Source organism: Odocoileus virginianus, chromosome 6 (genome assembly GCF_023699985.2).
Source record: "Odocoileus virginianus isolate 20LAN1187 ecotype Illinois chromosome 6, Ovbor_1.2, whole genome shotgun sequence".
Taxonomy (NCBI): domain Eukaryota; kingdom Metazoa; phylum Chordata; class Mammalia; order Artiodactyla; family Cervidae; genus Odocoileus; species Odocoileus virginianus.
Window position 1 is genome coordinate 55,758,036 of NC_069679.1, and position 27,654 is coordinate 55,785,689.

General features: G+C 39.7%; 1 protein-coding gene and 2 non-coding genes across 3 annotated transcripts; 1 reads left to right on the top strand and 2 right to left on the bottom strand.

Annotated features, from left to right (window-relative positions):
* Positions 1-54: 54 nt before the first annotated feature.
* TBPL2 (TATA-box binding protein like 2) lies at positions 55-27,493 on the bottom strand. The gene is made up of 7 exons (XM_020890256.2): positions 27,440-27,493; positions 24,056-24,513; positions 23,381-23,468; positions 21,558-21,649; positions 18,292-18,459; positions 11,287-11,381; positions 55-209 (listed from the first exon to the last, which is right to left on the bottom strand). The coding sequence occupies exons 1-7, from the start codon at positions 27,491-27,493 to the stop codon at positions 133-135; spliced, it is 1,032 nt and encodes a 343-aa protein (XP_020745915.2). The 3' UTR covers positions 55-132.
* TRNAC-GCA (transfer RNA cysteine (anticodon GCA)) lies at positions 13,882-13,954 on the bottom strand. Its single transcript has one exon. It is a non-coding gene; the product is annotated as a tRNA-Cys (tRNA).
* Positions 25,850-25,931, top strand: TRNAS-GCU (transfer RNA serine (anticodon GCU)). The gene has a single exon. It is a non-coding gene; the product is annotated as a tRNA-Ser (tRNA).
* Positions 27,494-27,654: the final 161 nt, after the last annotated feature.

Here is a 27,654-nt window from a genome sequence, read left to right on the forward strand (position 1 = left end):
GTTACTCATACAGAATCACACTTTAATAATTAAAGTCAAAATGTGCATGGAACATCTACAATCTAGCTGTTTCTGTTGCTGGGCTTATGTGTATATTCAAAACAATATACTGTGAGATGTTGAATGATATATTCAGGCTTTTTTAAAACCCTTTAGAATAGGATAGATGTTTTCAAATGCTTCACAGATGTCAGAACGTTTTTTGGCACCTATAAAGAAATCCAAATTTACATAATCTTTAATATAAAACAATGCTAAAATTTTCTTAAGGCTAAAATTTCATTGTCACTTCCAGTTACTTTTAATACTTTAGGTGTACCTGAGAAGTACTTTATTCCTGGTAAAGACAAAAAAATTTGGTGACTACAGTCACATTCCCACAAAAACATACCCTAGGGCAGAGTTTTCTAGTATTTCTGTAAAATGGGCGCATCCATGTGTCTTTAGCCTCCTGGGGCACAGTGTGAAATAGGAGTGTTATCTCTCAGTGGGCCGTGGATGTGACCACGGAACATGACCTTCAGCAGCAGTTGTAGGCACTTAGCTACCAGCAAAACGGGCTTACTTTGATCTACTCAGCTTTAGTTAACATCCTCATTCCCTAATATTGACTAACAGAGTGAGACAAACTGGAACTGTTCTAAAGTTTTAAATTTCAATTTGGGAAGGGATTACTAAAGGGAAAGACTCTACCATCGTTACCCTTAGAGTTGAGTTTCACGAGGTCTTTAATTACAACTGCTCTAGGAGTTAAAATGGATAAAAATATGAATTAGACACAGCGCCCACCCTTGAGCAAGATTTTCAGTCAGCCCTACTAAACTACCTTCCACTTTCAAAGCTACACAGGCATGTTATGTTAAGAGTTAAGGACAGGTAGTACTTATGTGGAACTGTCAGTCCATCAGGGAACTATTATCTGATACTGGGCAGGAGGCAAGGAGATTAATGAAAAGAATATTAAAAACTGCTAGCGTGAAGAAAAATGGAAAATAGTTTAAGTTGATAAAGACTTGTTCTTGGGAGCTATAAACTTAGCTAGGAGAAACGCTAGGTAAGACAGCAGAAATAACTTGTGAGTAGTAGTTATCTGGTTTAAGGATAGAACTAATGAGAGGGAATTCCCAAAAGGAGAATCAAGAGATTTGAGAAGTAGGTAGAAATCAGGATTCAGAATCTAGGATGAGCTAGAATAACTTAAAAAGTGGAAAATGGCAAGTGTTGGCAAAGAGACTGAGAAATTGGAACACTCATACATTGCTGGTAGAAACATAAAATGGTTCAGCTACTATGGAAAATAGTTCAGCAGTTCCTCAAAGCTGCTAAAAGAAGAATTACCACATGACACAGTAATTTCAGTCCTGGGTACCTGGGAATATACTCCTCAAATTGAAAATAAGTACTCGGACAAATAATATGCCTGTAGCTGCATATTCATTGCGGACAATGGAGTATTCCACAAAAAGGAATAAAGCGCTGAGACATACTACAGTGAGGATGAACCTCAAAAACATGTTAAAAGAAGCGAGACATGAAAGGTCACATATTGTATGATTCCATTTATATGAAATCTCCGGAGTAAGTAAATTCAGAGACTGGAGACTGGGGGTTGCCAGGGGTCAGGATGAGAGAGGGAAGGGGGGAAACTGCCTAATGATATAGGAGTTTATTTTGGAATAGTGGAAGTATTTTGGCACTAGAGTTGGTGGTTGCACAACATTTGGAATGAACTAATTGTCCCTCAATTTTTCATTTAAATGGCTATATTTGCCCTATTTGCATTTCACCTCAATAAATTAAAAAAATTTTAAGAATAAAAAATGAAGTACTTATTAGCTTAACATGGGCAGCGGGGGCGGGGGGGGGGGTTCGGTATGCAAAGGCAGAAGTTACTCATTCACTGCCAAAGAGTTTACCTTCTGAGCCTCTACCCTCAAAGATGTCTGGTAGAGAGGCAGGAGGGTGAATCATTGAATGGTAATAGAAACTTGGCACATTTGAGGTAGGAAAAGTCCCTTAAGTCTTAGCAAATTTTAATTATAGTAGTAAAATTTTAGTTTCTAAAGAGACTGGTTTTGTAGAAGCCAAACTGTTAGCTTGGGGAAAAGTAAGACATCGCTATAGAAAGACTCTGCCTCTGGTTTGATGGACTTGTTCAGGTTCTGGATACGTTTGAATAGAACAGCCTTAATTGGGAGACAGTAAAGTAGGAAGATCTCCTGGAGGAGGGCATGGCAACCCACTCCAGTATTCTTGCCTGGAGAATCCCCATGGACAGAAGAGCCTGGCGGGCTACAGTCCATGGGGTCACAAAAAGTGGGACATGACTGAGTGACTAGACACAGCACACCACAGAAATACAGCAGGTATAGCAAACACAGATACACATTCACCTAATGGCCCCCCTCCCCAAATCTAAAGTTCTTTTTTTTTTGTAAATAAGTTTCTTTTTATATGAGTAACAGATATCCAGGTCCAGCATTTTGGGTAACCAGGTACTTCAGTTTTTTCATAACACTTAAAAATCATACCTAGGGACTCCCTTGTTGGCCCAGCAATTAAGACTCCAAGCTCCCAATGCAGGGGGCACGGGTTCAATCCCTGGTGAGGGAACTAGGATTCGACATGCTTCATGGGGCAGCCAAATTTTTTTTTAGAAATACCAAGAGCTTTACATTCAAGCCCAAAATAGTATAGCGTTCTGGTGTCCCCTAGAGAATAGAAACCCATTGCCCAAGAGGGAACAGACATTGAGAGTGATCATTTTTTTAATATCATAGAAAAACAACTTTAGACACAAAAAGTCTTTAGGAAAATTGTCTAGTGCAATTTTTTAAATTTACTGTGTGGGAAAGCAAGACCCAAGAAGTTGAAGATCCCCTGAATCATGAGTATCAGCTTTGAGAGAAGATTTCATGTATCTGTGTTCCTTCCTTTACGTGGAAGGTGATCAAACAAACATCTCCAGGAATTGTAAATCCCAGTGAGGGAAACTGGTCAATTTAGTGAAATATTTCCTCACTGAAATGTTGGTATAAAACTGTTGAGGAAACCTAAATTGGCCCCACAGTCCTATTAATAATCAATCTATAATCAAACATCTCAATTTGGAGGACCAGACTCGGATTATATGACCCTTCTCTTTTAAGCGAAAGCTACCAGATCTTTTCTTCAAGTTATGATGACCACCAATTTCCCTGGTAGCTCAACAAGTAAATAATCTGCCTGCAATGCTGGAGTTCAATTCAGTTCAGTCACGTCTGACTCTTTGTGACTGCAGCTTGCCAGGCTTCCCTATCCATCACCGACTCCTGGAGCTTGCTCAAACTCATGTCCATTGAGTCAGTGATGCCTTCCAATGATCTCATCCTCTGTCATCTCCTTCTTCTCCTGCCTTCAGTCTTTCCCAGCATCAGGGTCTTTTCCAGTAAGTCAGTTTTTTTGCATCAGGTGGCCAAAGTATTGGAGTTTCAGCTTCAGCATCAGTCCTTCCATGAATATTCAGGACTGATTTCTTGTAGGATGGACTAGTTGGATCTCCTTGCAGTCCAAGGGACTCTCAAGAGTCTTCTCCAACACCACAGTTCAAAAGCATCAATTCTTCAGTGCTCAGCTTTCTTTATAGTCCAACTCTCACATCCATACATGACTACTGGAAAAACCATAGCTTTGTCTAGACAGACCTTTGTTGGCAAAGTAATGTCTCTGCTTTTTAATATGCTGTCTAGGTTGGTCATAGCTTTTCTTCCAAGGAGCACGTGTCTTTTAATTTCATGTCTGCAGTCACCATCTGCAGTGATTTTGGAGACCCGAAAATATAGTCTGTCACTGTTTCCATTGTTTCCCCCATCTATTTGCTATGAAGTGATGGGACCAGATGCCATGATCTTAGTTTTCTGAATGTTGAGTTTTAAGCCGACTTTTTCACTCTCCTCTTACTTTCATCTTCAATTCTTCTTCATTTTCTGTCATAAGGGTGGTGTCACCTGCCTATCTGAGGTTATTGATATTTCTCCCAGAAATCTTGATTTCAGCTTGTGCTTCATCCAGCTCAGCATCTCGCATGGTGTACTCTGCATATAAGTTAAATAAGCAGGGTGACAAGATACAACCTTGATGTGCTCCTTTCCCAATTTGGAACCAGTCTGTTGTTCCATGTCCAGTTGTATTTCTTCTTGACCTGAATACAGATTTCTCAGGAGGCAGGCAAGGTGGTGTGGAATTCCCATCTCTTGAAGAATTTTCCACAGTTTGCTGTGATCCACACAGTCAAAGGCTTTGGTGTAGTCAAAAAAACAGAGGTAGATGTTTTTCTGGAATTCTCTTGCTTTCATGATGATCCAACGGATGTTGGCAATCTGATCTCTCATTCCTCTGCCTCCTTTTCTAAATCCAGCCTGAACATCTGGAAGTTCATGGTTCACATACTGTTGAAGCCTGGCTTGGAGAATTTTGAGCATTACTTTGCTAGTGTGTGAGAGGAGTGCAATTGTGTGGTAGTTTGAACATTTTTGGCATTGCCTTTCTTTGGGATTGGAATGAAAACTGACCTTTTCCAGTCCTGTGGCCACTACTGAGTTTTCCAAATTTGCTGACATTTTGAGTGCAGCACTTTCACAGCATCTTTTAGGGTATGAAATAGCTCAACTGGAATTCCATCACCTCCACTAGCTTTGTTCATAGTGATGCTTTCTAAGGCCCATTTGACTTCACATTCCAGGATGTCTGGCTCTAGGTGGGTAATCCCACCATTGTGGCTAACTGGGTCATGAAGATATTTTTTGTATAGTTCTTCTGTGTATTCTTGCCCCCTATTCTTAATATCTTCTGCTTCTGTTAGGTCCATACTATTTCTGTCCTTTATTGTGCTCATCTTTGCATGAAATGTTCCCTTGGTATCTCTAATTTTCTTGAAGAGATCTCTAGTCTTTCCCATTCTATTGTTTTCCTCTATTGCTTTGCACTGATCACTGAGGAAGGCTTTCTTATCTTTCCTTGCTAATCTTTGGAACTCTGCATTCAAATGGGTATATCTTTCCTTTTCTCCTTGCCTTTTGCTTCTCTTCTTTTTTCAGCTATTTTGTAAGGCCTCCTCAGACAACCATTTTGACTTTTTGCATTTCTTTTTCTTGGGGATGGTCTTGATCGCTGCCTCCTGTACAATGTCATGAACCTCTGTCCATAGTTCTTAAAGCACTCTGTCTATCAGATCTAATCCCTTAAATCTATTTGTCACTTCCACTGTATAATCGTGAGGGATTTCATTTAGGTCATACCTAAATGGTCTAGTGGTTCTCCCTACTTTCTTCAATTTAAGTCTGAATTTGGCAATTAGGAGCCACAGTCAGCTCCCAGTCTTATTTTTGCTGACTGTGTAGAGCTTCTCCATCTTTGGCTGCAAAGAATATAATCAATCTAATTTCGGTGTTGGCTATCTGGTAATATCCATATGTAGAGTCTTCTCTTGTGTTGTTGGAAGATGGTGTTTGCTATGATCAGTGCATTCTCTTAGCAAATTTCTGTTAGCCTTTGCCCTGCTTCATTTTGTGCTCAAAGGCCAAACTTGCCTGTTACTGCAGGTATCTCGACTTCCTACTTTTGCATTCCAGTCCCCTATGATGAAAAGGATATCTCTTTTGGATGTTAGTTCTAGAAGGTCTTGTAGGTCTTCATAGAACCATTCAACTTCAGCTTTTCAGCACTATAGGTTGGGGAGTAGAGTTGGATTACTGTGATATGGAATGTTTTGCCTTGGAAATGAACAGAGATCATTCTGTCATTTTTGAGCTTGCACCTAAGAACTGCATTTCAGACTCTCTTGTTGACTATGAGGGCTACTTCATTTCTTCTAAGGGATTCTTGCCCACAGTAGTAGATACAATGGTCATCTGAGTTAAATTCACCCATTCTAGTCCATTTTAGTTCATTGATTTCTAAAATGTTGATGTTCACTCTTGCCATCTCCTGTTTGACCACTTCCAATTTACCTTGATTCATGGACCTAACATTCCAGGTTCCTATGAACTATTGTGTTTTTTTTACAGTATCAGACTTTACTTCCATCTTCTGCAGTGAAGGAGACCCTGCTTTTATTCCTGGGTTGGGAAGATCCCCTGGAGAAGGAATGGCTACCCACTCCAGTATTCTTGGACTTCCCTGGTGGCCCACAGTACAGAATCCACCTGCAATGTGGGATACCTGGGTTTGATCCCTGGGTTGGGAAGATCCCCTAGAGAAGGGAACAGCTACCCACTCCAGTATTCTTGCCTAGAGAATTCCATGGACAGAGGAGCCTGGCAGGCTACAGTCCATGGGGTCGGAAAGAGTCAGACACGACTGAGCAACTTTCACTTTTGCCAGATCTTTCCTTCAAGTTATGATGACACCAATTTGGGGGATAAACACCTTTGCTAACTGTGGTAAATGAGGTAGAAATTCTGTGGCTAGTGCACTGAAGAAAGCACTGGCTACTGGCTTGAGATCAAACAACATGGGTTCAAATGCAAGCGCTCCCACTAAGTTTGAAATCACAGGCAGATGGTTTAACTTCTGAGCTTCTATTTCCTCATCTATAAACAAGGACAACAGTCTTCTCATAGGGTTCATGCAATAAAAGTTGCATGAACAAGGTTTTGCAAAAAGTCCTTTTCAAACGGTAACATTTAACAAGAGCTCAGCCATTTTTACTGTCCTGAAAGAGTGTACTTCAGGATTAGGGATGCTGGGATGGCTGGTTCACACACTCATGGCTTACCATTTGGTTCTGTGAGAACCAGTGTCATGTAATTTGTCTGTCTCCTTCACCAGGGCTGGATTTTTGCCAGATAAGGAGTATGTTGTATTTGCTTTCACATCCTGAGCACCTAAAACAGTATATATACCTCATAGGCATCCAAAGTTTATTAAATATCTATCATCTAATGTTAGAATTTGCAAGCTCATCCATAATCCTTGCATGCATGCACGCATGCTAATTTGCTTCAGTCATGTCTGACTCTTTGTGACCCTATGAATTGTAGCCCACCAGGCTCCTCTGTCCAAGAAATTTCCAAGCAAGAATACTGGAGTGGGTTGTCATGTCCTCCACCCCACCCAGGGATGGAACCCACATCTCTTATGTTTCCTGCATTGGCAGGTGGGTTCTTTACCACTAGCACTACCTGGGAAGCCCTCCCTACCTCTTAGCCAGCCCCAGTATCTCTTCCCAGGACTACCTGGATTTTCTAACTCTATTATTACACCAAGTCACAAGTACACATCTTATTTTCCCAAGGCATACCATATGTGTATACACATAAATGAAAGTCTTACAAATCGGGGAAAAAATAAACAGACTTTAACCTCTCAAGGTATACATTTTGCAGTATACACTGAGTTGCTCTTAGTGGTAAATTACCAGCAATGATCGACAGGGATATCCTGTTCTCTGTCTGGCTCATTCACTATTATTAAATCTTGCCATTTTTATGGTGTCCTCTGACTCACTCATTTCCAAGAACCACTGATATCCAGCTGATTGAGAGTGACCCTTGGTAACAAAGACCCAGCTTCTGCATCCTTTATGCCCGAAGGAAATAAGTGTAAAAAGCATTTTACTAAAGCCTCTTTAAACTTCATATTCCTATCATCTGGGAAGATATGAGAGCAACAAATCATCTTTTTCAGTGCTAGGGAAAACACAAGAAGAGTGGGCTTTCACAGAGGTAATAACAGCTGACATTAATACTGTGTTTACCATATGTCAGGTCTTGTTTTAAAGCCTCATAACACTTAGCAGGTAGCTTCTCTGGGCACCTGCCTTTTACATATATAGAAATTAAGGTGGAGCATAAACTCACCCAAGGTCAACGTAGCCAAGAGATGGTAAAGCTTGGATTAAAACTAGATGACTGGCTTCCAGAGCTTTGTCTCTTAGCCACCACACCTGCTGCCTCTCACCACTAAGAGTATTTGCCATTCCTTAGGTGACAAGGAGTATTAGGAGGAAGGTGTCCAAAAGACCACACAGGTGTTTTCATAGACATCTAAAGAGCTGGGGGATAATGTGCGTACATGAAGATGGTGGGTTCTGAAGCCAGGCATGTGCAGCATGAACAGCTGTTTGACATTGTTAATGTTGCTTAAGCTCTCCATTGTCCTCATTTTACAGGTGAGGAGACTGAGATATTAAGCACAACCTCACAGAATTAACTGTTGTTGTTTGGTCACTAAATCATGTCTGACTCTTTTGCAGCCGCATGGACTGTAGCCTGCTAGGCACCTCTGTCCATGGTATTTCCCAGGCAAGAATATTGGAGTGGGTTGCCATTTCCTTCTCCTGGGTATCTTCCCAACCCTGGGATCGAACCTGCATCCCCTGCATTGCAGGCGAATTCTTTACTACTGAGCCTCCAGGGAAGCCCAGAGAGTTAACTAGAACCCACATAAAAGCCCTTACTTATCATAATGCCTGGTATATGAGTACCTAACATGCCTTTATTATGTCTCATCTTAGAAGTGAAAATTTACATATATGCTGTCACTGTATATTGTTCTAGCAGATCCTAGCTAGACTATTCATATTACCATGGTCTGAGAAAAAGCATGGGTCCTCAATGTCATATTAGCCATAGAAAAGCAGCGCAGACCTGAAAAAGTTGTGTTAAGGTCCCTTTGCTGTTTGCTCTCTGGGACCGTGACCAAGAACAAAGTAGGAAAGCAGGTCCTCTTTGTTCTCAGCTCATTTAACTATTCATTTCATTCAGCTGTAGCTTTGGACATGCTGACTGCAGCTTTGGCACCTCAAGGGAGTGAGACAATTTTACAATTAGCTACACCTGCTGAGCACATTGACAAGTTTTAAGGGGAGGATACTGTATGGTCTTCAGTACCCTGTGTTGACATTCCTTTCCTTTTGTAATTTGAAACTTCTAGCAAATGTGCACATGAAAGTATATATTTTTTCCTTTTTATTTGGGATAACTAAGAAAGTTGGTCTGAATTATGGGTACTGAAAGAAACTTGTTCTTGTATACCTACAATAGGAACTTAGCCTGTACTTGGCAGTTTGTACTTGTTAATAAGACAGATTCATAATGACACATAACACATAGGTGAAAGCATCCATCCAAAGGTCTTAAAATTTTTTTTTTCCTTGGAGGAAGGCATATATTTGCCTGCAGTATCTACACTATTCAATGTACTTGGCAGGCTTTTCCCCTTTCTTCAAGATGTATAGAGGGAAACTGTCAATTACTAGAAGGTCTTAATTATTCCAGACACTAAACTGGTTGCACTTAAGCAGTTGTTGCATTGTTGTATTCAAAATGTTCTTGAATTCTAAACAAGCTTTCCCCATTTTGAGGACACATTATTTCTGAAAGAAGAATTGTAACACTTACTGGGCATTCTAAAGACTTAATAACAGACACTCCATGTTTTTGGATGCCGAGTGATAACTTTATCATGTTTCTCAGATTAATTCAGCTAATGCAGAAATCTCAATTGGTTTTAGATGGGGCAAGATATTATTAAATTTTAAAGTTTATTTGGAAGAATAAATATTTGAGGGGAGCTACTACAAAGAGAAGCAATGACGGGAAACTGGCCAATCAGATATAGAGCTCACTAGGATTAATGCACATTCATAACCACAGTATAGTATAATACAGTAGGATTATCATAGTATAATTCAGGAGTAAAGGCAGAACTGGAGACCAGACCCATATTTTAAAATAAAGGCCAAAAAGAAGTCATCACAAATTAATAATGAGAAGAATAAGTAGTTTCAGGTTGGCTGGCTAGCTACTGGGGGGATAGTCAATTTGGCTCGTGCCATGTAAACTGGTCCCAGAGAGTAAAAGGTGTAAAAAGTCAGACAAAATAAGGCAAAACCAGCAAACTTCAGCAGAATGATGTGGAAAAGAGCCTCAACCATTTACCTCAAGAATTTTAAAAACCTTTATGTAAAAATAAGTCAAACTGGAAAAAATCACAAATAAAATGAAGAGTAATTATTTTCAATACTACAGTGAACTCACACAAACCCTTAGAGGGGGAAAGCTAATAAAAAGTAGACAAAAAGCAGTAAGTTACATACATGCTATTTTAAAAAGTTGAAATGCTATTTACTATGCTAAAAAGCGATCAATTTCTATTTCTGATTACCAGTGAGATCCCTTTCACTTACACAGTTTTCTTTTGTAAATTACTGTTTTGAATGTTGCTGAGAGTTTGTAAAAGATATTTGGATACATTGCTGGCAGCAATGTATGCTATAGAAAAACTGCATTGTATAACCCTTTGCAAAACAATTTCGTAAAATAATTTGTACTAAGAAGCTTTAAAATGGTCTGTCTTTAGACAAATATTCCCCTTCTGAGCATTTACACTAATAAAATTATTCTCTACACATAAAAATGGCCAAACTTTTGTCTCATTAATGAGCAGCAAACAAAGAAAAAACATAATCTGACAAGGGGAGAATCAGTCTGATGCAGTAACATGTTAGAACAGAGGCTGGGAAACTTAGGTCTGCTGGTCAAACCTAGCCTGCTACCTGGTTCTGTATAGCCTGTGAGCTAAGAGTGATTTTTATACTGAAATGGTTGGGGGAAAAAAGAAGAAAATTACTTGATATGTATAAATTAAATAAATTACATTAAATTCACACTTCGGAGCCTTTTTCTTTATGTGGTGTTCACAGCTACTTTCACAATAAAACAAGGCTCAGTTGTGACAGAGACTCTACTGCCCACAAAACCTAAAGAATTTAGTATTTAGCTCTTTGCAGAAAAAGATTTGTTGACCCCTTTGTAGGAACATTGTTCGGACACTGAAAGCCTTCATTAAGAATTTGTAACAGTGAGTTAAGCTACATATGTTATAATGGTTATTCAAAAGATAGGATGTAAAGATGAATATCCCTGGAGTAGGAAATAGCTATAAACTTCAGTATCCTTGCCTGGAAAATTCCATGGACAGAGAAGCCTGGTGGACTACAGTCCACGGGGTCACAAAGAGCTGGACACGATTGAGTGAGTGAACAGACACATAAACGAATACATATATATATATGTGTGTGTATATATATATATATCAAAATGACATAAAAACATGGAAAAGGTTATATTGTTTAACTATAGGGACCAATGTATGATGTTATTTTTCATTTTGCTTTTCATTTTTTTCCAGGTATTCTATAATACCAAGAAATGCTGTATGACAGCAAACAAAGCTATTTAAAAGGTAAAACAAAGCAGACGCAAAGCTGTTGAATTTTATGAAAGTCAGAATCTTAGAACTTACCTGTCAACACAACTTTTCCAGATACAAAGATAAGCAACACAATTCGTGGTTTCACCATTCTATAAATAAGGCCAGGAAACAGTTCAGGTTCATAACTGTGAAGATACCAAAGAAAGAAGTTAAAAAAGAGCACTATTCAACTACTTATTTGAGACCCAGTACACAGAAGTTGTCAAAAGCCATTTTACCAAAAACCTTTTGGCCATCTTGACAAAAGCAGTCTTGAGTGTCCTAGGTAATTTCTGTGGCAGTCAGTGACAGAATTCACTTTTAGTCATAATAGTTTGCCAAGTGCAGACATCCTGAGCTTTTAGAAATTAAGGAAACTTAGAGCATCAGATTGAATATATTAAGATCTTCTTAAATGTTCTCTATCTTTCCAAAAAAGTCTATCAATAGCAATACGTAAACACATTTTAAAAAATTTCCAAGTTCCACAATAATGAGCACATTGTGGAAATATTTATAAACTGCTAAAGTTAACATTTTTAGCAGATAGAACCTAAAAATATTACTAGAATACTTTGTCTTTGGACAGATACTGTATATTAAACCATACCAAGTTTTACAAATTCAGAATTTGCTTCTATACATAGTAACTCACTCCTTCCTAGAGAGGCTTGAGGAGCCTACAAAAAAGATGTCAGTAGTTAAGAGGATGTTGATGAAATAAAACTATTCTCAAAACGATGGCTAATGGGGATAGAAGAGAAAGAAAAAAATCTAGGAAATTGAACACTATAATATACATGAGGAATTCCCTAGTGGTCCAGTGGTTAGGACTCTGCACTTTCACTGCTGAGGGCACAGATTCAATTCCTGGCTGGGGGAATAAGATCCCTCAAGATATCTGGTGCAGCAAAAAAAAAAAAGTTTTTGCTCTTAAAGAGTGTATCCAGATCACACAGAAAAACTTCATTCCATTCAGCAATGGCTATGACCTCTTATTGGCATCAGAGAGATGCATGACGGTGTGAGGGTACCCATCTGAAGTATATGGAGGTCATTATGTGTAGACATGTCTTCCTGGGACATCACTCTATTTCCTGCAGAAAGCCTGTCAGGACTTCTGCCCACAAACCACTTCCGGACACTGGGGAGACAATGATGCTAGCTGGAGCCCTGAAAAACTTCTATGGGAACTATGAAGTCCGAGCCAAGAAAGTGAAGACTAAGGGCAGAGAAGAAATGTTTTCATTTGGTTTTCCAACCAAAGCTGAAGACACTAAAAGGGAAAAGAGCAAATAAAAGTCTTTGGTATGTAAATACCTGGAAATGTCCCTAACCTGGGAAAGGAAACACACATCCAGGTCCAGGAAGCACAGAGAGTTCCAAACAGCATCCACCCAGAGGACCACACCAAGACATGTTGTAATTAAGATGGAAAAAATTAAAGACAGAATATCAAAGGCAGCAAGGGAAAATCAACAAGTTACATACAAGGGAACTATCGTAAGGCTATCACAGCTGACTTTTCTGCAGAAACTCTGAAGGCCAGAAGGCATTTGCACAATGTATTTAAAATGATGAAAGGGAAAAACCTACAACAAAGAATACACTACCAAGCAAGGATGTCATTCAGATTTGATGGACAGAGCAAAAATTTTGTAGACAAGCAAAAGCTGAGAAATCAGCACCACCAAACCAACGTTAAAAAAAAATGTTAAATGGACCCCTCTAGGTGAAAAAGAAAAAGCCACAACTAGAATGTGAAAATTAGAGAAGGAAAAAGCTCAGGTAAAGGCCACTAATGCACAGTAAAGGTAGTAAATAACAAAGCTAGCAGGAAAGTTAAAAGACAAAAGGAGTAAAATCATCTATATCTACAATAAGCAATTAGGGAATTAAAAAAAGAAAAAGAATGATATCAAAACAGTAATCATGGGGTGGGGAGTAAATATTCAGGGTTCTTAAAATGCCTTTGAACTTAAGAGATCAGCAACTTAATTATGTGTATACACACACACACATACAGATTGCTATATATAAACTTCATTTAAGGTAACCACAGACCAACAATCTAATAATACATACACACCAAGAGGAAGGACTTTCCTGGTGGTCCAGTGGCTGGGAATCTGCCTGCTAATGCAAGGAACACCGGTTTGATCCCTGGTCTGGGAGGTTCCCACATGCCTCGAGCACCTAAGTCCGTGAACCACAACCACTGAACTCGTGCCCTAGAACCCCGGCTCTCCAACCACAGAAGCCACGGCCCATGAGAAGCATGCACACTGCAACTAGAGAATAGCTTCTAGATTGCCACAACGACATAAAGCCTGCACATAGTAATGAAGACCCAGCACAGCTAAAAATGAAATTAAAAAAAAAGAAAGAAATCCAAACATAACATTAAGGATAGTCATCAAATCAGAAGGGAGGAGAACAAAAGGAAGAAAGGAACAGAAAGACCTACAAAAACAACCCCCAAGCAATTAACAAACTGGCAGTAAGAACATGAAAGTGAAAGTGAAGTGGCTCAGTCCTGTCGGACTGTTTGCAACCCCACGGACTGTAACCTATCAGGCTCCTCCGACCATGGGATTTTCCAGGCAAGAGTACTGGAGTGGGTTGCCATTTCCTTCTGCAGGGGATTTCCCTAACCCAGGAATTGAACCTGGGTCTCCTGCATTGCAGGCAGACGCTTTACCATCTGAGCCACCAGGGAAGCCCCAGGTAAGAACATACGTATCAATAATTACCTTAAATCATAAATTGACTAGGGCCTTTTCTGGTGGTTCAGTGGTTAAGTATCTGCCTTGCAATGCAGGGGAAGAGGGTTCAATCTCCAGTCAGGGAACTAAGATCCTATATGCTGCAGAGCAATTAAACCAGTGAGCAGCAACTACTGGGTCCAAGTGATACAACTAGAGTCCATGGGCTGCGTGAAAGATCCCAAGTGATGCACAGAAGAGCCTGTGTGCCGCAACTAAGACCCAATGCAATCAAATAAATACATTCTAAAAAATTAAAGATAAAACTACCATATGATTCAGCAGTTCCACCCCCGGGTATATATCCAGAGAAAATAAAAACATTCAGAAAGATACATACACCCCAAAGTTCACAGCAGCATTATTTACAATAGGCAAGATACGGCAACAATGTAAATGTCCATCAACAGATGAATGGATAAAGATGATGTGATATATATACACAGTGGAATACTACCCAGCCACAAAAAAGAATAAAATTTTGCCATTTGCAACAACATGTATGGACTTGGAGGGTATTATGCTAAGTGAAATAAGTCAAAGACAAATACTGAATGATGTCATTTATACGTGGAATCTAAAAAATACAACAAACTATGACCCAGCAATCCCACTTCTGGGCATACACACCAAGGAAACCAGATCTGAAAGAGACACATGCACCCCAATGTTCATCGCAGCACTGTTTATAATAGCCAGGACATGGAAGCAACCTAGATGCCCATCAGCAGACGAATGGATGAGGAAGCTGTGGTACATATACACCATGGAATATTACTCAGCCATTAAAAAGAATTCATTTGAATCAGTTCTAATGAGATGGATGAAACTGGAACCCATTATACAGAGCAAAGTAAGCCAGAAAGATAAAGACCATTACAGTATACTAACACATATATATGGACTTTAGAAAGATGATAACGATAACCCTATATGCAAAACAGAAAAAGAGACTCAGATGTATAGAACAGACTTGTGGACTCTGGGAGAAGGCGAGGGTGGGATGTTTCAAAAGAACAGCATTGAAACATGTATATTATCTAGGGTGAAACAGATAACCAGCTCAGGTTGGGTACATGAGACAAGTGCTCAGGCCTGGTGCACTGGGAAGACCCAGAGGGATCGGGTGGAGAGGGAGGTGGGAGGGGGGACTGGGATGGGGAATACATGTAAATCCATGGCTGATTCATTTCAATGTATAACAAAAACTACTGTAATGATGTAAAGTAATTAGCCTCCAACTAAAAAAAAAAAAAAAAATACAACAAACTAGTGAATCTAACAAAAAAGAAACAGAATCACAGATACAGAGAACGGACTATTGGTTACCAGTGGGGAGAGAGAGAAGGGAGAAGAAGAAAGAAGGGATTGAGAGGTGCAAATTGCTATAATGTAAAAAGAAATAAGCTACATGGATATATTATACAGTACAGGGAATATAACCAATATTTTATAATAATATTAAATGTATAATCTATAAAAATTTGAATCACTATGTTGTACATCTGAAACTAATATTGTAAATCAACTGTACCTCAATAAAAAACAGATACATACATATATATACAAAAAAAGTCTTCGGTATGTAAATCATGGTGAACTGTTTTTAGCTTCAGAACTGTGATTTTAAGGTACTAGCATGATGAACTTCCAACCAGAGATTTACTTTATTTACTCTCTCCTTCATTTCAAAAGAAGACTGACACAGAAAGAAAAGAGGTTTTGGTGAGAGATGGAGAACATTTCATGAAGATTGAAAACAAAAAATAGCTGCCGATCTCTTGGACCAAACCTGCTCATTCAAATCTCAGTTTATATGTTACTTCCCTTTAGAAGTCTTCCTTATCTTCAGCCCTTCCCCAGTTACATTAAGTATCCTAATTGGTGGTACCAAAACATGCCAAGAGGTGTTCACCTTCACAGTTACACCTTCATAGTTACATTTCATTATCGTCTTTGGTTTCTCTGTTTTCCTTTTTAAATAGTGGTTCCATAACTTCAAGGTCCCATGGCTGCATTGATTGCCACTATCACCATTGCATCTACGACAGAGTAGCCACCTAGATTCTACTCATTTAAGAAAATTTAAGATAACTTTGATTTATTGGATTGGCCAAAAATTTCGTTCGGATTTGTCCATGAGATGGAACAAACTTTTGGGCCAACCCAATAAAAACTGAATGGAAGGGGAAAAAAGTGCTCAGGGAAAACGGAAAACAATTATGGCATAGAAAGACTGATGGAGAAGGTACCCAGTAACAAGTGAGACACATATTATCAGATGCTGATACACATATTTGTAGAATCAGGGGAATTAAATGAACTTGAGGTGTTTTTTTTTTTTTTGAACTTGAGGTTTTAACATAAAGCAAACTTGACAATTATAAGTGATATGTTGCCATGGTTCCCCACAGGGCTACAGGCCATTAAAGAAAGTCTTCATTTTAAAGACACAAATCTGCTGAGAAAGAGGTATTTTAATGCCCCAATGTCACAAATACACACACTGGAGGAGCTAAAGATGGAGGGCATTTTGGGGGAGGCAAAAGTGAGATTGGAAAGAGGTATCTGTGAGAGTATCTGGCCAAATTTTTTAAAAAGATGAGTGAGATCATAAAAGTGGCTCACAAAGAGGGGAAAACAGTGATGGGACCCACTCCAAGTGACTAAAAGCAGTGCATCAGATGAATTCTCATTTTGCCCTTCTGCAGTTTCATTTTTCAGAGGTAGAAGTACTGACAAGGGGGCACTCCCACTCCAGATTTAAATTTGACCTACAAAGACGACAATCTTGGTGAAAAAGAAATGAAATTTGGGAGGAAGTGCACACATCATTTCAGAGCCCTAAGTGGCTAGAAAGGGGAATGCCAAGACTAATACAGACATGTACCTCAAAATTGGGCAGACATCTTTCACATGTTCATTAAAAACTGGCTCAGAGAAAGATAGACAGGAGGTCCAAGGTTGAGGATCTAGAAGATAAGATAGAGTATGTGTTCAGAGACTCTTAAAAATGAAGATTTTACTATGAATTCTATGAGTCATTCCAAGATTGAAGGAAGAAAAGGACACATAAAGAGGCAATACATCTTGCATGGGGTGCTTCTCAGTGAAGTCAAAGGGTACCTCATAGGCACTTAATAAACATATGCTGAAAAAATTGAGGCAGAGGAAAAAATGAAAATACAATCAAGGCCAAGATATTGCTTAAAGAGTATCATAAAAGCTAAATCTTAGAATTAACAAAAATTTTTTGAAAGTTAGGGAAAGACAAGGCAGTTTTTAACTTCAGTTCAGGTCACATCTCAATGGAAAGTTAACAAACGTTAAAGAAAACACAGCTCTATGATCCCTCTCTATTATTAAACAGAATGATTGCTCAAAGGCGAAGGGAAGGAAAAGCAGAGTGAAAGGACTTCAGTTCACGTTAGATCACAAGAATTTAAGAGCATCTGTGATGCTAAGCCAGTTCAAGTGCCCTGGCCTAAGGGGTGGTGGGATTTAGAGTTTGTCGGTCACCCTCCCTCCATCATCACTTTCTGGGGGCCTGAGCAGGCTGTGAGAAGCACAGAAGCAGCTGGAGGGGGAGCATTTGCTGTTGAGATGGGAAGTTTTGTTTGAAGAAGCCAAGCAGGCTAGAGATACTCCCCAGGAAATATGAATCCGTGAAAGAAGCTGTGGTGGGTGCTACAGCCACACACAGGAAAAGAAAACTCTCGAACAAACTCAGTAGGACAAAAACTAGATAGGCTTGCCTTCATAAAATATGCTACGGCCATTCATTATTATTATAATGTTACTTTAAAATCTTCTCTCCAGCCCCTTTTCCCCTCACTGGCTGTCAGCCCTTCCTACTTACCTAGTCCATATCATACCCTTTCTCTTCCTGCCATTGCCACTGCCCCCAGCCAGGTGTGACTTTTTTTTATTTTTAAGAAATCTATACATTGGTGAGTCTCAACGTGTGGGCCTCTGGCTAGCTGCAATGGCATCACCTGTGAGCTTGTTAGAAATGCAGAGTCAAGCAGAATCTCTGGGGACTGCAGCCCAGGCAGGAATGTGCGTTGATAAGCTGTCCAGGTGATTGCTATGCAATTTAGTTTTGAGAACCACCATTTCAGAAGATTAGACACATACGGTAACCGATGAGGACTTAAGTACAGCAACTTCACCCTTTCACTCATTGTGGCTTAAAAATAATGTACACTTTCTCTGAAAGATATGTTATATAAGCAACCCAAAGAGAATTTTAATATTTTGGTAAACTCAAAGTGAAGTTACACAATCATACCTACTGAACTGCTGATGGGTTAGCACCAAACCTTCCAGACTGATAGGAAATCTCACATCACAGCTTCCAACCATGTTCTGAATTGTAAAATCGAGGAATCTGGCAGGAAAGCCCAGTTTCTGCACCACACGAGCGTATTTTCTTGCTGCAAGTCGAGACTGCTCTTCGCTGGGGAGGGGCAAGACATTAAGGATGTGTTAATCACTGCGACTGCTGACAAGTTGGGCTATATTCAGACACTTCTCTGATTTTATTTGTAGCATCTGTACCATGTTTATCATTCACTGTATACGAGGAAGCTGCAGACTTTGAGGAGAAGGACCCACCACCCCTACTCCTGTCCCTAGCACCTAGAAAAGGGTTTGGTACAATGGGCAGTTGTTGAACTGAATCATAAACAGATTTGTGTCTTCCTAGCCATCTTTTACATATAATTTTTTTCTTTTACTTGTTTTAAGTGCTATTAGATAAAATTGACAATTTCCACTGGTTCTCAAAAGGTGTCTTCAGGTCAGCAGCAGTATGGTCACCTGAGAACTTGCTAGAAATGCCAAGTCCTAGGTCCTACCTCAGCTCTGGGTAGGGCCCAGCAATCTATGTTGTAACAAGCCCGGCAGTGACTGTGGTGCTCATTAAGGTGCTAGAACCATCCATGTGGTCTAAAAGTGTGTGCCATTTAGATGAAAACAGCAGCAGCAAAAGTAAGGACACGTGCATACAAAAAAAGTCAACATGAAAAAAAGTAAGATATGAGCCATGTGAGTGGTATAGATAGGGTGTCAGGACTTGGATCTTTATGGGGCAAGTTATATACTTATAAAAAGAGTCATAACAATACCTAAAAATCTGTCCAGTTTTGCTTAGGCTTTCTTACACAACTGTCATTCAACTCATGCTCAAAATGAGAAAGAAATAAATTCACCCAAATGTGTGGCTATGTTTTAACTCTTTGTCCAGCTCTGTCCTTAAATATATGGCAGAGAATGTGAAATCCTGAGATTTGGGACTTTTTCTTTCAGTGGTCGCTATGGTCACTACCAAAATAAAAACAATGAGCAGCAGGGATCGCCAAGCAGGGACAACCCCTGGTAAGTAAAACCTACGAATCCTACCCTATGTTATGGTTTATCCCTGTCTTTAAGTTGAAAATCAGAAAGCACATTAAAGAGAAGTCAGATTGAATTTACTTGCCTTGACCAAAGGGACTGGGAGAGTTTCTTTCTATTCTAGATCTCTCACACCATAGTCCTGTTTTTACATCACCTCACTTCATGTTCATTCTCCACATCCATTTCCAACTCCTGAAATGTCCCTAGCAGGGCCTTGTCCCCATAGCAGAAGTGAAATACGTGGCTTCCATTTTTAAAAAATATAGTTCACCTAACTGACCCATTACATTTCCTACTAATATTTATAAGGTCAAATTTCAAGAATTTTCATAGCCCTATAGTTTCTTATATCACACAGAAATTCCCATTCAAACAACTAACAGTTAAAGTTTACATATATGTTCTTGTACAAACATTTGAAACTAGGTTAGGAACCTTGAAATTTTAACACCAGTGGTGATTACCACTGCTAAATTTAGCTCCTCTGTACTTTTCTGTGAAAAGACAGGTATCCCTCACTCTGCAAACTCTGGTTATTACAACTAAAGAAACTGCACTGGGTTACATTTTTGGAGATTATTCTATATCCCTTATACTAACCAAATTTTCACAACTCTCAATCCAAAACTTAACAACCTCATATGTGGCTACTAATACTACATGTGGCTAAATAATTTTATTTTTGATTGAATCAAAACTATCTTCCTAGATATTTGTTCCCTCTGCTCCCATTTTAAACAATGCTGAAATGAACATCTTTGCAGAGTTGTCCAAAAATGACTTCAAAATGGAAATTTCTAGATCAGAGGATACACAGATCAACAGAAGAGAAAGTCCAGAAACTTACTTGGACACAGGTAAAGAACATGCAAAAACAGGTGGGGGAGAAATAGATAAAATGGATTCTTTGATAAATGTATTGGGACATTGACTGGCCATTTGAAAATATTGAAATGAAATTCTAGATTTGCTGTGCCCAATATGGTGGCTACCAGTTACATGTGGCTATTTAAATTTGTATTAATTTTTAAAACAAAATTAAAAAGTTCAATTTCTCTGTGGTATTAGCCATATTTCAAGTTCTCAGTAGCCACGTGTGATGAGAGGCTACAACACTGGACAGTACAGATACAGAACATTTCCTTCATCCAGAGAAGGCTCTAGATGAATCAAAACATTAATTTCCTCTCTTCAATACAAAGCAAGACTTGAAAGAAACAAGAAAAACACATGGAGGTCAATACTTACATGTGGGGAATGCCATCCTAAGCATGAAGCCAAACACTGAAGCCATAAAGAGAAAGATTGGATAGACTAACCATATACACACAAAATTAAATTGTGTATAAAAAACCAAAAAAATCACTAACGTTAATATGGGAGAAATATAGTACAAAATGGCAAAAATACTTAAATACCAAAAGATAAATCTCTCTATAGAATATTGGGCAAAAGATACAGTAGACAGTTTATATCCTTATGAAAATTTAATCTCACTAGTAAATAAAAAGAAACATAATTAAAACAAAGCAACTTTTGCCAATAAATTTGACAAATATAAAGAATATTAACACTCAGTGTTCACTGAAGAAAATTGGCACACCCTTTCAGGAGGACAATTTACTACTCATCTACTAACACCTAGAGGGAAGAGCAGCTCTCCTACTAGTTTCATGGCAAACGGATCTCCATCAGCACAGGGCTACCTCGGCATGAGATCCAGGAAAGAGAAGCCTTTTAAGAGATCCCTCCTGAGTGAATGCTCAAGCTAATGGTCAAGAAATGTCTAATTTCCCTCCTTTGAAAAGTTCTATCCGTGTATCTGCCTGCAATGAGGAAAATACACAAGAACTACTCCCCCAGATTTATAACAGGCTTTACTACTACTATAGCTTTTCTTTTTTTCATTTTAAATATTACCTTAGAAACAAGTTGTAATAGCCTAGTGAAGTCCCCTTCACGATGGGAGACTGTAAAGTGGGATATGTCAGTATTATGAGGCTGAATGTTTTTAACCCCTAACTTCGCATTTCATGAATTTAACTCTTCAGCAAAGTATTTTGCATCTACTATGTGTTTTAGAATATTAATGCCATCCTTCCTTGTTTCACATGCTGAATTGTTTGTCTGGTTTTGGAGGAGGGTGGCCCCTCTTACCTTTTGGCTCCTGTGCAGACCATTTTCCCAGAGCTAAATATGAGGGCTGTAGTCCTGGGCTCTCGGATCCTCATTATGACAGCGGCAAACCTCTGAAGACAGAAGCCAAAAGAACAATTAACCTCCACTAGGGATTAACACTTGCTGAAGCTGAAACTCCAATACTTAGGCCACCTGATGCAAAGAACTGACTCATTAGAAGAAACTCTGATGCTGGGAAAGATTGAAGGTAGGAGGAGAAGTGGACGACAGAGGATGAGATGGTTGGAAGGCATCACCGACTTGATGAATATGAGTTTGAATAAGCTCCGGGAGTTGGTGATGGACAGGGAAGCCTGGTGTGCTGCAGTCCATGGGGTTGCAAAGAGTCAGACATGACTGAGCAAACTGAACTGAAGGGTTAGCACTATTTCAGTTGCAAGAGTGAGCTGGACATGAAAAGTGTTGAATAAATTGAAATTTAGTGGGAAAACTAAAAAATGTCTGGGTCTATTCTCCTACCTTAAGGTTAAGAAAATGATCATGATTCTAAAATGTACATGATTCTAAAAGGTAAGAATAGTAAAGGTAAAATTTGAGTACCTGTTATGTTTCAGACCCTATGCTAAAGCTTTACAGGTCTTATTGCATTTGAAGTGCTAACAGTAAAAAGAACTCTCAGTCAGCGCTACACACAACTGATCAAGGCCTATTAATGTTTTCCAGGTGTTTACTAAAAAGTGGCACTCTCACCTGATATTCATTTTGTTCAATTCTTAAGACATCTGAAATGCCAAATCAGAATTTTTCCGGCTGTCAAGTCTAAGTATGGACAAATCCTATGCACCAAATTGAGAGGAGAGCTGAGGACAGTAGAGAATAAAATAGGCTCAAAATGTTGATTGCTCAATTGTGTAGTTAATCATAGCTACATCCTTAAGAATCCTAGCCCATCAATGGGTTTCTGTCCTCATAATAGCCAGCAACACAAAAGATAAACAGGAAAGCTTTGTTGCACTAGGTAATATTCAGGTAATATTTAAATTCAGATGTCAATAGCACCACTACCACAACAGGAAAAACAAAGACTTTATCCATAAATAGTTGATGTTGGCAAGGTCCTCTTGGTTCTGACTAATATGGCCTTTCTCATCTAACTCCTTAAATCCTCCACTACCCAAGGCAGTGAACTTTTCCCCAGTAGGCACCAGGCCTCACTCATCTTTGTACTAAGTAATTTAACTAATCATTTAATGTTGATTGAATTAACAAATCCTAGGTAAACAGACCACTGAAAACGGGATGCCTGGCCTTGGAAAGACACAAAAAAGAATAGATTTTATTAAACTTTGATTTTAATAGATAAGATAGAATTTAATAAAATAGATTTTATTAAAGCCAGAATCATACACTTCAATTTTGCACTTTATACAATTGAGATTTCCCAGGTAATAGAAACTATAAGTGAAAAAATACGTGTGTCAGCTAAATGTGACAACAATTAGAAAAAATTATTTCCATGAATATGATGACATTGTAAGAAAGCTAGCATTTCCATAGTCAGGCTGAAAACAGTCATACTGAAAGGTTTTTCTGAATAACAAGTGAAAGATCTTAATGTTTAGAACTGCTTAATAAGTATTCAACATGGAAAATGAGATTATTTTTATAAGTTCAAAACAGAGAATAAGGCAGTTAAACTTTCAAATTGCCAAAAGTCTTCCACCAAACATTTTTTCTTTTTTAAAAATATTAACAAAGGAATGAGTCAATATCATGATCCTATGAAGGAAAGAACATCTACATAGAACCTAATTATTGAAAAAATTACTGAGAAATCTTACCTTTGGGTTATATTCTGCATTTTTTGCATGCAAAGCTATTTTCTTCAGATCCAATTTACAGGCCAGGTTTACAGTGGAAACTATGTTCCTAAAGAAATAAGTCAACCTAAGTTATATCAGATTTAAAAAGTAAAAAATAATGAAAACCTATTAACTTCCTCATTTTACAGGTTTAGGTGACTTCCTAGGGGGAGAATTATTCTAAATGTGAAATATACAGTTACACAGTCCTTAGTATGTTGTAAAAATCCTAAAGGACTAAAATAGCTTTTTCTAAAATTTCATGACTGACAAAAATTAAGTTTTAGATCTTTTTCAAAATGCCTCAAAATAGGAAGCACAACATCAAATCCGCTTGCAAATCAAATTCAGTTTTACATTTTTTTAATCCTTTGTGTTATTCCAACTCCAACCACAATTTACAGCAACTAAAGTGCTTTAGTGTAGATAATACAACCCTTCAGGAAAATGTAGACTGAACCTCAACTCCCGCTTAGGAGATCAAGAGTTAGTGCTCATTTTTCAGGTAAACAGTCTAAAACCAAGCCCGTTAAGAGCTGATAAAACAAAGGATACTAAGATCTGAAATTCTCTTCCCTACACTATTATGATCCCACTCAAGAATACAAAATCTATACTCAGAAGCATTACTCATTTAAAACAATAGCAACTTACTGTAGTTGAGGCACAATTCCAGAACATTCTGAAATAGGGGCTATTGGTGTCATAGGAGTTATGGACGCCAGAGGCAAGGAGTGTGGTTTCTCAGGAGAGGGCTGGGCTGAGTTACCATCAGCAGGGTGCAGGTGTGAGTGGGAACTTGACCCACTGCTGCTGTCTAAGGCCAGGCCAGTGTCCAGCTGGCTGGGTAAGGGCAGCCTAGTTTGCTGTTTTTGAGTTTTACAGTTTTCTTCAATTTCATGCTTGCTCCTAATGACAGTCTGGTCTTTCTTTTCTTGGGAGAGCTCATCCAATAAGAAGCTAAGATCCACAGCTGAGAAACTGCCAGATGTTTCTGTGACTTCTTCAAGCTGGGGATTAAATGCACTCTCTGGATTGGATGAGGTAAGCATGTCCACATCATAAGGCACAGCTGGGCTCAGCAGGGGTGATCTGGATGTGGTAAGGGCATCCTAGGCCGTTCCCAGAACAGACAAAACACAACAGACAGAACACCATGTCACATCCAAAGGATGCCACCTTGGCTGGCAGGCAGTGTGTTTAGGAGGAGGCTGTTCAGATAGCTTATATTCACACCCTGCTCTTTCCACAAAGTCTCCTTAAAGTTCTACTCTAGGGTTACAACACACTTCATGAAAACAGGAAAATGTGTCTTAAAATACAGAAAAGGCATGTTTCATAAAACATTTTTCTTTGGTTAAATTTGTAGTAAGTCACTACTCTAAATCCACTTCTGTAATTCAGGTAAGTTGGCAATCACGCTCTAAATCTGTGTTTTGAAAAGTACAGATTTTTCTGTACTCCCTAAGTTGATTATAAACTTTAGTTGACTTAAAGGTGTTTTTTTTTTTAGTTTTAAAATCATATTTTAAAGAGAAGAGCAGTAAATGAAGGAAGCTGAGGATACAGCCTTGAGTGCTAATCAAGCCTCCACAAAGGACTCATCTTTATTCCTTCTAGTCAAAGAAGAGATAAGAAATCATTCCATTTATGTGCATAGGGGGAAAGTTATTGAAATTTAAATGGAAAGACTAGTTTAAATCAATGTATTGTATTTCCAGCCCAGGGAAGGCTGATCAACTTCCATTATCATCAACAGAGGGAATGAGGTATGCAACTGAGGGAAACAGCTAATATAAAACTCATGGCCTTTGTTATGGAAAAAATATTGTTGGTACATATTACCACCGACGTCACCCAAGTTGCATGCCTGGATTCTATATTTTGACCACTAGCTGGCAGGATAACCTCACCTGTCAGAAGGTCTTACTTCTAACAATTGAACAGTCATGAATGCCTTGTGCTGTGTCTTCTCCATGACAAAGTTATCTCAGCTAATATGTCTGGCTAAAAGTGTGTGGTCAGTCGTGTCCGACTCTGCAACCGTATGGACCGTAGCCTGCCAGGCTCTTCTGTCCATAGAATTTTCCAGGCAAGAGTACTGGAGTGGGTTGCCATTTCCTACTCCAGGGGATCTTCCTGACCAGGAGATGGGACTCATATTCTTTACCACTGTGCCACATGGGAAGTATATACATATATATCTGTGTGTGCTGTGTACTAAGTCACTTTAGTCGTGTCCGACTCTGTGAGAACCTGTAGACTGCAGCCCGCCAGACTCTGTTCGTGGGATTCTCCAGGCAAGGATACTGGAGTGGATTGACATGCCCTCCTCCAGAGTATCTTCTCAACCCAGTGATGGAACCTGGGTCTCCTGCATTACAGTCAGATTCTTTGCCATCTGAGCCACCAGGGAAGCCCATAAGAAGTCTGGCTAGATCCTACCAGGACGAGGTGGCCGAGTGGTTAAGGCGATGGACTGCTAATCCATTGTGCTCTGCACACGTGGGTTCGAATCCCACCCTTGTCGGCCTGTGGCTTCTGTGGCCCTCTTTGCATTTTATGGGCCTTCCCTGATAGCTCAGTTGTAAAGAATCCGCCTGCAAAGCAGGAAACCCTGGTTTGATTCCTGGGTGAAGATCTGCCGGAGAAGGGATAGGCTACCCACTCCAGTATTCTTGGGCTTCCCTTGTGGCTCAGCTGGTAAATTATCTGCCTGCAATGTGAGAGGCCTGGGTTCGATCCCTGGGCTGGGAAGATCCCCTGGAGAAGGGAAAAGCTACCCACTCCAGTATCCTGGTCTAGAGAATTCCATGGACTGTATAGGCCATGGGGTCGCAAAGAGTCAGCAGGACTGAGCGACTTTCACTTTTACTCTTTCACTTTCAGATCCTATTGGTGGTGCTGTTACCACAAGTCCAGCAGATGGCAGCGGTGACTAAATGTTAGACAAAAACACTTAGAAGAATGCAGTTATTCTCTTAAAATAAGATTTGACCTTATTTCATTTTGAATTATGTTATTAGCCCCTATCTCCCTCCACCCCCACCCCACAGGTGGGCCCTAGGGAAAGTGAAGTGGGGGCAGCGGCCCAGATTCCTCTCCATTGTTTCCGTGGCCTCTTCTGTTCTAGCCAGAAAAGATTCCATCAGCCAATTTACACTAAAGCACTAATGTCTGCAACATTGGTGACTCCCCTCCTTTTTCCCATTATGGCATTTTAGCAGAAAGCAAAACTCCCACCCAGAGAACTGAACTTCAACAAGGAATTGGAGGCAATGGCAAGAAGATATTGAAGAGGGATGTTTTATGTCAGTGGAACCCTGACAGCCTCCTGAGTTTACTTATAGGAACACACCTTAGAGAATAAGCTTACATAGTATTCCCTAAGTATACCCAGTATAGCCTTATATCTGAAGAAACTTTTTGTTAAACTGTCTTTACAGAGCCGTTAACTCATCTTTCACGGAATCTTCCCAGCTTGGGCTCTCCTTTGCAATGTTAAATGCTGTGGGACTTCACTATTTCTACTTCACTGCTAATCACTGGTCTATTTAATCACCCCCCCAACCACCACCACTCCCTCTATAAGTTGCTCTCTTGCTTTTTCACTTGTTTTTGGCTCCGCCACATGCATGATCTTCATTTCCTTAGCGGTGATGGAAACCCAGGGCCCTCCAATGGAAACTCAGAGTTTTAACCACTGGACCAACAGGGGAGTCCCTTGTTTTTCTTTTTGAGGACTCTTTCCTCTGTGTTCTACAGTTCTTAGATTAAAAAGCAAAACCTCAAAATGTAAGAATCACAAACTGAAAGAAGCCACAGGTGTCTCCAATTTGTATCCACACTGGACCAGCAACCTTTAGTAAGTTAATTCATCTCTCGAACCTTCTGGTTTTTCAACTGAACGATGGGGATAATGAAGCCCACCACCTAGGGTCGCTAGGAGTTTTACTAGAGATGAAATAAAGGCGGACTCCTGGGTGCGCGGGCCGTGGGCCCTGACTCTGGGACAGTGGCAGCGGCTCCCAGGCTCACCTGCGCAGAGCACTGGTCCAAGTAGAGCTCCAGGTCCGTCTTCTCCTCCTCCATGGGTGGAGGGCTCACTGGTGGCAGTGGAGAGGTTGGGAATGGGGGGAAGAGCCAGTGCGAATGGAGCTGTGGCTGAGTTGGCCAGGCGTGTGGGGCCCAGAAGCCATTTATTGGCTCGCGGCCACTCCTGGCGAGGCGGGGCCGGGGCCGGGGCTGGGAGC